Source organism: Chaetura pelagica, unplaced genomic scaffold (assembly GCF_000747805.2).
Source record: "Chaetura pelagica isolate M959 unplaced genomic scaffold, ChaPel_1.0 scaffold252, whole genome shotgun sequence".
Lineage (NCBI taxonomy): Eukaryota > Metazoa > Chordata > Aves > Apodiformes > Apodidae > Chaetura > Chaetura pelagica.
This window is the reverse complement of record NW_009952359.1, coordinates 459,578-469,452: the sequence shown is the minus strand read 5'-3', so window position 1 is coordinate 469,452 and position 9,875 is coordinate 459,578. Positions and strand designations below refer to the sequence as shown.

General features: G+C 47.4%; 1 protein-coding gene across 1 annotated transcript; it reads right to left on the bottom strand.

Annotated features, from left to right (window-relative positions):
- Window positions 1–334: 334 nt before the first annotated feature.
- Window positions 335–9,090, bottom strand: UAP1L1 (UDP-N-acetylglucosamine pyrophosphorylase 1 like 1). Its single transcript, XM_010007887.1, has 8 exons — window positions 8,831–9,090; window positions 6,976–7,151; window positions 5,777–5,949; window positions 4,449–4,642; window positions 3,558–3,698; window positions 1,826–2,011; window positions 936–1,002; window positions 335–421 (listed from the first exon to the last, which is right to left on the bottom strand). The coding sequence occupies exons 1-8, from the start codon at window positions 9,088–9,090 to the stop codon at window positions 335–337; spliced, it is 1,284 nt and encodes a 427-aa protein (XP_010006189.1).
- Window positions 9,091–9,875: the final 785 nt, after the last annotated feature.

Here is a 9,875-nt window from a genome sequence, read left to right as displayed (position 1 = left end):
ATTAGGCCCTGACTGGCTCTTTTATATATTTGTATGCGTAGCAAATAAGAAATATAAAACCTGTTTGGCACACAGAAGGTATTAATCTTCATTCACATCCAAGTCTACAAAACAGATTGAGGTAAAAAAGGCACAGTCTTCCAAGGCACCAAGCAGAACCAGTGAGCCTGTACGTGTGTGGAAACACAACTGCTGCAAGGATTTGGTATCAATTCAAAACTGCAAAGTAATTTTTTTATAATGCACTTCATAGCTGACGTTTCAGCAATGTCATTTCTTCTAATGGATCTGACAGACAGATATCTGTCTTCAGGGGGAAAGTCCTCCCTCCTCTTCAAGAAGTTCCTAGCACCTCCACTTTGTTTTCATCGAGTACAAAGGGAGAAAGGAAGTCTTTGTCCTTCATGTATGTCTCCAGACCCTGAGAACATGTAAAAACAGAACTGTTAGGTTGGAATTGCATCATACTGGTTACTTGCACTATTTTTAAGTCTATATAATGTCCTCAGAGAAAAACTGGCTGCCCAAAGTTAAAAGGAAGGACAGACAACAGCAGCAGTTTCCCAGTGACAGAGATGGAAAGCAGTTCAGCCCTGAGCCTGGGGTTCATGAAGGAGAGACACCCACAAACCATAAAACAAGGGATCTTAGATACAATCTTCCTGGGAAGGGGCAGGCATGGTAGGTGTGTCCTTAATTCATATTAGAATAATCCTAGCAAAGAAAAGTTAATTTAAATTGCCTTTTTTTCATTTTGTACTTACAGTGCATCAGCTGCAATGGGTTCACTACCTGCACACAGAAACCTAGCAAGATGTGAAGTTCTATGAACACCTTTCTCAGTAAGCCCAGGCCAAATAAATCCTCTGTGTTTGGAAGGAAATCAGAGGCAAACCTGCACACTCTTAAAAATATCTCCAGACAGCTATTCTCACCTCGCCAAAGTAAGACACTAACGGAGAAATCTCACACACAGCTGGAGGATCATCAGTTCCTGAGAGACTAGAGAAGAGAACACAGGATTAACATCTTGCTATGTTTAAAAAACAAAGCATCTTCTTTAAAAGATCATCAAGAACAGAATATCCAGAAAGATAAGACATTTATTATATTCAAACATAAAGTGTGAATATAAAAGGAAATGAGCAGGTCCCAAATATTTCCCATCAAAACAAGAACATCACTTTTATAGAGGTGCTTGTCAAGTAAAATTAACAGCTCATGCATTTATTAAACTATGAGTTGATACAGTAATAGCCCCATGGAGTACAAGCAGGTTGCTGTTCAGTCTGATGGAGGAAACACTGGAATTCATAACTGCTGTAACAGCTGATCCTTAAGCCCACCTGAGAATCGTGCTGGGGACATATTCAGAAAAGTGGAGAGGACTACAAACTACAATTCCTGGCTAATCCCAGAATGGTGGAGAAGGTTGTCCTTGCGTAATGAGGTTCTGCAGGAAGAATCTCTCAACATGCATCTCTGGATGCATTTCTGAGTAACCTGTCCTAGATTTGGTCCTGCTCTGGCAGGGGGTCACTTCCAGAGGTCACTTCCAACCCCTGACATTCTGTGATTCAAGCCCAAGGGCAGGACTCTCTGCCAGAGATAAAGCCCAGAGCACTGTGCATTGCTGCCTAGAATGCTCATGAGCACTGCTGAAGCAAGAGCTATAATGGACATGACTGGGTTCAGGAGACCAGCTGAATGAAAATCTTGCTGAGTCACCCTGTGACCAGACTAATGCCCAGTTCTGCAGGCATGCCAGCCAGTACGGTGGGGCAGCCACAGGCAAAAAGGCTATGGAGCTCATAGAACATCATACCTGAGTTTCTCTGGTATCCTACAACCATTTTCATCCAGAAATCTGGCCCCAGCCTTGAGAGCCCAGCGGTAGTGCTGGGCCAGGAGGGCTTGCCGAGCAGTGGTAGGAGTGTCTTGGTCAGCTGTGTCTGCATTTTTTAATGGTGAGAACTCCTCTTCTCTCAAAACTTCAAATGCCACAAAATTCCTGTTGGTGAATGGGAGAAAATAACAATAACATAAAACAAAACTATTCCATCAGCCCTGTTGATGCAACAACTTCTTCCATGGGGAAGGGCTCACTTATATTTCAGGGACCAGCACTGTATGCAACCTGGGGCAGTCAAGGTAATGAAAGCCCAGCTCTTGTGTGAAGAGCAAAGTACCAGGGCCATATGATAGAAACACACAACAAGCCCAGTCTCTCTGGGAATGTAACAGCAGCTTCACAGCCCTCCAGAGCTGTGCACAGCTGAGAGGAAAAGCAACAGTTCTGGAGAGGTTTCTGTGGGATCTCTGAAGGCACTGGGAGGCAGATGGACCAAAAGCCTTGGCTCAGAGTATGGCAGGATGGAGAGATCAGTGACGCCTGAAGCTCAGCAACAGAGCCAGGCTGCATGGCTCCCTTCAGAGCACCACACCCTGCTCCAAGAAACAGACTCACTCGGCAGTCTGTAGGCAAGGATCAATTGAGTACACCAGCTGCCAGGGATGAACAAGCAATACAGAAGGATTCACAGCTGAATGTTAAGTATAGCTGTTTACCAGAAACTGGAATGCAAATTTAAAAAATCCACAGCAGCATCTGTGTTTCTGCATTCCATATGTGAAGAGCAGCTGCCAAGCTGGTTTTGCATGATTATTAAAAAAGCAGAAGGAATCACTGCTTGCAAATGACTCTTTTCAAAGCCCAGAACTCAGCACTGTTTCCATCACACTGGTTTTGCCTTTGGTACTGAACACACATCAGCAAAGAGGGATCTATTCAAACCTTGAGCTTCCTATCCTGAAGTAAATCCTCCAAAAAGAAACACACCATCCCCAGACAAAGATAACTCAGTTTGCCTGAGGCCTTTTTGCCATTTACTTAACCCAAAACTACAATCTTTCCTGCTTAATTCAGGACCTCAGAAAACAGGTTTTATAGGAACACTTATGCTAAATTCCTAAATTATTAAAATCCCACATTCCCAAAACACAAAGTACCCTGGCTGTGCTAACACTGCAGCACTGCGCCCTCTGTTTTAGAGCCTTCACAAGTCAACCCTGACAGTTCCCATAGCAAAAGTAACTTGCCCCACAGTGCTCAAGCAACCTGTTTTCCAAGCACAAGGGTGTGAGCTGAGCCGTGGCATAACATGCACCAAAAACGCACCCAGAGCTGCAGTTGCCATAGAAGCCACAACTCTGAAAGACCCAATTCTTGCAAGTCTGAATAATCCAACATAGGCTTGTATTAAACACTGGCTTTGACCTCAAGTTCCTTTCCCTTCCTTTCCCTCCCTTTTCCCCTCCCAGCTGGAACACAGTTCTGGGAGCACAGTGGCGGTCAGCCCGGCTGTGCCCGAGCACTGGGTGATCACAGCTAGCAGAGTCCACGGTGTCACTGCTGCTTTGGAGCCCAGTGTGGATCCAACAGCCTTTCTAACAAGCCACCCACAAACCATGCACTCCCTGCCAAGGTCTGTTGCAACCTACAGTCATTCAAACATTGAAAAGGGGAGGAAGAAAAGAAAATAATGTCTGCCACTAACTTAGAGAACTGGAACACATCAAACACAAACTTCTCCAGCTTTATCCCATTCGGTTTTAGCGGTTTTACCAGATTTCCCTCCTCGTCAATGTAGGGCACCTTCTTTATGGCTACATGATGCCTCAGCTGGGGCTCATATTTCCTGTAAAAGGAGGAGAAACAAGTTCACCTGCTTCATGCCCACTTAGAAAAAAGTCGTACACTTCTGGGAAGCAGATGGCTTATTACTGCTCAGGGTCATCTCTCAACTGTTGTGGGTGCTGTTCATCCAAATTGATCCAAGTCACATCCAGGAAAAAACTTGTGAGCAGAGTAACTTGGACAGCAGCACTCCCTGCACCAGTAGGACATGACAGGGGAAAGCAGGAGGGGAGGGAGGATTGAGCAGCTGGCTGGAATTACAGGCAGAGGTAAAAAGGTAGCCCAACTTGGTATCTGACTGGGATGGTGATGGAGCACAGCATCACACCTCCATCTCCCCACAAGATGCAGAGTCCTTTCCCAGCTTCACCCTCTTCTCCAACGTCTGTTGTCCAAAGGGATGGTATGGGCGACATTCCCATTGGAAATCCTCCCCATGACGCTGCATCACTGACTGTGTTCCTGAACACAAGGCAGCCACCTGGAGGACCAGGAAGGTCCAGGCACTGGTATAACTCAGACAATTCAGCTACAGCAAAGCACACAACCTCTTCATTTGGCTCAGTCTGAGAGGTGTGCTAGGGCTGTCAGAAAGGGGACACGACTGTTTAGAGCTGTTTGGAAGAGAGGGTAGGTGAAGAGTAGAGCAGGAAGTACCTGTAACTGAAACTACAGAGTGGCAAATGGGAATACCCCCTCTTGGAAGCATTCCTGGGCTGCACAGCTGCCTGGCAGGTCTGCTTGGACTTACTGAACTACCATCTCCAGGAACTCAACTGTGAAGAAATGGTTGCAGATATTGCCAGCATTGTACACCAGTTCCCCGGCGGGGCTTTGCTGCTGCGCAGTCTCCAGGCTGATCTCACTGTACTCCACCACCTGGTAGAGGCCATCCACGCAGCACACCACCCCAACTGGCTCTGTGGGGTAGGCCTTCTCCACCACCTGCAGCCCAGGAGAGAAGGCTATGACTTGGGGGAAGAAAAGCCCAGCACTACTCCAACTTCCAAGTACCAATCATCCCACAGGACTTTTGCATGCAGCTCCTCCAGGAACCTGGAAGCACAGGAAGTGTGGGGTATACACAGTAGCCTGTAAGCACATTTTGCCCGACCCCTGGGCATAAAACCCAGTAACTTGACCACTTAATTGCACAGTTGCTCAGAAGATAAATTACTTAAAAGAGATTATAGAATCATGGAATGGTTTGGGTTGGAAGGGATCTTAAAGATCATCTAGTTCCATACCCCCTGCCACAGGCAGGGACACCTCCTGCTAGATGAGGTTGCTGAGAGCCCCATCCAATCTGGCCTTGAAAACTTCAAGGGATGGGGCTTCCACCACCTCTCTGGGCAACCTGTTCTAAAGTCTCACCACCCTCATGGTGAAGAACTTCTTCCTAACGTCTAATCTAAATCTACCCACCTCTAGTTTTGATCCATTCCCCCTAGTCCTACCACTGCCCAACATCCTAAAAAGTCCCTCACCAAACTGGCATATTGTGGGGCATTTCTTTTATCAAGGGACCTGTCATTAACTGGAAAACGTTTGCAGCCATTAGCCTTCAGCTCTTTGTTCCAATGAACATTTTTATGGATTACAGTAATATAAAACCCTCATTGGGGACCTGCTGCTTTAGGGTGACAAAACCAGGCTCGTTTGGCTTTCCCCATCTCTCACGGCAGGGCATAAGAAATGCCTCCGTTAGACTTAAAGGTGCTTTTGTAACACACAACCCAGCCCAAAACTGCTCTTAGATGGCCCAAGTGCCTTTAGACAAACAGCAGCACAGCAACGGGAAGTAATTCTAGGTCCTAGTTTCCTGTGCAGTTCCAGTCCCTGCTCTAACTAAAGGGTATTTTCCACAGGACTCTGGAAGGAGGAGAGGAACCCACAGGCAGGGATCCCAGAGGTAATGCAGGCAGCAAGCAGGTCCTCTAAACCTGCCTGGAGAGAGTTGCTGTTGAACAGAGGTCTGAACACCCAGCTTCATCTGAGCTCACCTTGGGCAGCAGCTGCCAAGCATAACCAGACCATAACTCCCCATGAGGAAATGGCCCAGCATCAGCACCACCTCACCTTTGCACCACAATCTGCCCCTTTGGAAACACAGAAGCCTATGAAGACTGGATCTGCCATCTTCACCAGAATATTGTCCACACAGTATACATGGACATACTGGATCCCACGCTGCTTCATGTCCTCCAAGATCTTGTTATCCACCAAAGCCCGGTACAAGCCTCCATTGCCATCTATAAGACAAGATAAAAAAGAAAGCCCTGGCTAATTGTGACTTTGTAGGTATTTTGTGGCTAGCAGAGCAAAAGCCGTAAGGCCTGAACAAACTTTATTTAACAGCAGAGCAGGGAGTGCTTTCTAGCCAAAAGTCAGTATTGTCAGGTTTTATTTCCAGCTCTTGTCACACAGTTCAGACAAGCCCATTCCCCTCTACACACCAGCTCCCTCGCCTGCAGAGTGGGACTGTGGGAACCAGCTTCACAGGGAAGTGGTATGAGACTTAATGAAGCCTTCTAAGATCCTCAAGAGGGAAAACAGTAGAGGGCAAAATCTTATGCAGAGGGTAGGAAAAGCCTGTTACATTTCTCCTCTTCCAGTGGAGAGCAAAAACCTACTTAAAACTCAGCCTGAAAAGAAATAAATCTTACTCTCTGATCATCTCCCCCTGCAACTTCCCAATGCATTTCTAAAGGCTTGAAGTGCAGCTGCACAAAAGACACCTGGCCGTTTGTTCATCACAGATCACCCTTTCACGGTTTCTCCTCTGACACCCTTGTCAGCCCACAAAAAGCACCTGCAGCCACAAAACCGCATCACTGCACCATGGCCCTGACCTCTCACCATGTAAAGGTTAAGAGAACTTTACTAGATGAGACATTGCAATTGTTTTGGAGAGTTAATCTTGCTGCTTTTTCATCCATTTCCAGCAGTTAGCCTCGACTGGGAACCTGGCTCACAGCAGGGAGGGAGGCAGCATCCCCAGGGACCTCATGCCCTGCCCATGCTCCTCGTTCCTCACCTGCTAATACTCTCAAGCTTTGATAAAAAACACGTGCTGTGGACAAATCTCCAGCAAGAACTACGAAGAGATTGCTACACTCTTGGTTACTAGCCTGAAACATTCGACAGAACCCTCCCACACTGACCAGAAGCATCAACACTGACCTTCAAAGACTGCTCCATGTGGGTGATGGGTAATGGCTGGTAGCAATTATCAACATATATTAATTACATTCTTGTAAGAATGAACAGCAGGGTACCTGGAGCCATAGCAAGTTTCCCCTTCTCCTCCAAGATGGCTTTCCCATCAAAGGTGACAGCAGGCAGCATCCTCTGTTCAAACATCACCACGTTGGATCTGTCCAGATTGAAGTAGTTGTGTTGTACAAAGAATTCCTCTGTTGGCGCCAGTGTGAACTCACTTGTCATGATGTACCTGGGCAGGAATGCGTGCTGAGCCATGAGTGAGGAAAGCACAAGCAAAAGAGAAAACTACAAATGGAACATAAAAGGGAGGAAAGCCAAGAGTGTTAAATGAGAGAGACTAGAGTACCCTGCAACTGAGCAGGAGAGCTCCCCTCCAGCAGTGATCCACAGGAAGGCCCCACAGGGTCTTGTGCATGACCCAATCCACAGACTTAGCTCTAGACAGGACAGAAGAGCCATTCCCTAAATGTGAATGACATCTGGAGATCTGGTTGAGCTGGAAAACAAGGCAAAGGACACTACAACAGCCTCACTCATCTTAGAGTCAAACTGATGTTAAGTATCAAGGAAGCACTGATCAGCATGAGGTACTGGGAATGAGCTGTGACTCCCCAGCAGCTCTGTCTGCCAGCACCTTGCTGGTGGCCAAGGCAAACAGCAGCATTTTTCCCATGATGGCTGCATGATTTGTTTTTCTCTTAAGGTTCTCTGTTTCCTCCTCTCCTTCCAGCTTCCTCTTGCTGCTGTCTCTCTCTCCACTACACTCCTTCTTCAACAGTGGCCAAGAGTCATCTTCATGGTCTACTTGTCTATCACCTCAACAAGTTGGCACAGGTACATGGGGTCCTCTGCCACCATGCTGAGGGTATCAGTCCTTTGCACCGGACTGAATGTCACATGTGCCCCAATTTCCATCTTTGCAGCACAGCACAGCCTGTTCTGCAGCAGCCAAGAGACCCTCAGCCTGGAAGAGGAACCCTAAACATGATCAGCAGATGTTGCACCCTGCAAACAAACCATCCTGGCTTCCAGCAGTCCCAGGGATGGTGCCTTTGCAGTTGAGGGGACATACACGTGGCTTCAGAAAGAAACACAACATGGACTGAAACCACCTTTCACCTCCAATCTGCAAAACAATGTGCTACCCTGAAGACCTCAGACAAGTGATCTCACTCTTCCCAAAGCGTGGCTCAGCCCAGACAGCTTCATAAAGGTATATATAATCAAAGGAAACTTAGCAGAAAAGACTGCTAGAAGCATCCTGCAGCACCTTCCTCTCTCTCACCCACCACATCCTACAGCAAATTCACATTTTGCACCTTGCACAGAGCTAGTCTCTTTGAAGCCTGGAAGCTTTTGAAAACTAGGAGCAGCTAGGAGTGACAGCAGCCAGCTGTAAACAACCACAGCAGGAGATGACCTGAAAATGGAGCACGATAAGCATTTACTGCTACAAGGGAAGAATTTTTTTGCTGCAGCAGAAACTGCAGGCAAAGGAGGAAGGGCCTGGAAGGTGTGGTCTAGGCCATCCCTCCCCTCCATGCAGGAACCTGAGGAAGCAGAGAGCAAACAGGTGAAATTTCTTGCAAAGCATCTGAAACAGGCACTGAAAGTGCTGTTTATAGTGTTGTCAGGGGCTGTGCTTGAAAAGACAGCACAGTGCAGCAGTCAGGGTAGTGGTCAGTGACTCAAGGGCAGTGCTCAGTCCCCCAGATCTGCAGACACAGACCTGAACCTCCCCATCCCTGCACACTCTCCCCAGCTGCTGGCATTACACATCCTGCTGACAAAAGGCTTTTCCCTCATGTGTCTCTGTTTGGCACCCAGCAAAGGATTTCTAGAAGACAACATAGGCAAGACTGCAAAGCAAAGAGCCCTGCACAGGGTCTGTGGCTCCAGGTCACCTACCAGGGGATGGCACACTTGCAGTCGTGTCTCTGGCCAGCGAGCTGCTCCACTTTGCGGATTCTTTCTGCCTGGATCTGATACAAGGTTTTGCCACTGGGCAACCCCACGTTGTACATGCCCTTAGGATAGCTCACTCCCAGCCGAGTTCCTTGTCCTCCAGCCAGGAGCAGCACTGCCACCTTGTTCTGCGAGATGTGGTACAAGCCTGAACAGGAGAAAAAAGCCCAAGGGAACATTAGAATCACACCAGCAGACAACATCCTGTGCTCTTCTCCTAAGTCTTTCTACAGCTCAGGCAGCAGGCAGAAGCTGCCAGTTCAATGCCCACTGCTGGCAGTTCAGAGAGAGAAAGATGATGCTTCACACAATACTAAAACATTAATTTCACTTCTTTGGCTCAACAGTTTCCTCACCTAAAGCAGCAGATGATGTAACAGGAAACAGCCATGAGCTTGCAGCTTAGGAGGTTCAACTGGACATTAGGGCAAGTGTGGGGGATGTCCTTCCTTCGCAGTTTTCAAAGCTTACTTTGATAAAGCCATAGCTGATCTGACTGGGTATGGGTCTGTTCCAAACAGGGGTTGGACAAGAGACCTCTAAGAGGTGCCTTGTGACCATTGTTTCCACATCCCAAACAAGCAAAGTCTCATTATCTTTAGTAGATATACACAGATATACACGTCTGTGGGGCTGGACGGAATACACCCAAAGGTACTGAGGGAGCTGGCAAAAGTGCTTGTCAAGCCACTTTCCACCATTTACCATCTGGAGAGGTCCCAGTTGACTGGAGATTGGCAAATGTCAGCCCCAGCTACAAGGGTCAAAAGGAGGATCCAGGGAATTACAGGCCTGTCAGTTTGACCTCAGTGCTGCATGCTGATGCAAACAAAATAAGCATAATTTTACGCAACAAACCACAAGCACTTAGTGACTCCTTTGCATCTTTACTGAAATTCCTATTGCAAAAGACTTGGAGCACAGACCAGAAGGTCTAAGGCACTAGAGATCACAACACTCCTAGCCCCCGTCCCTAGCACACAGTTTG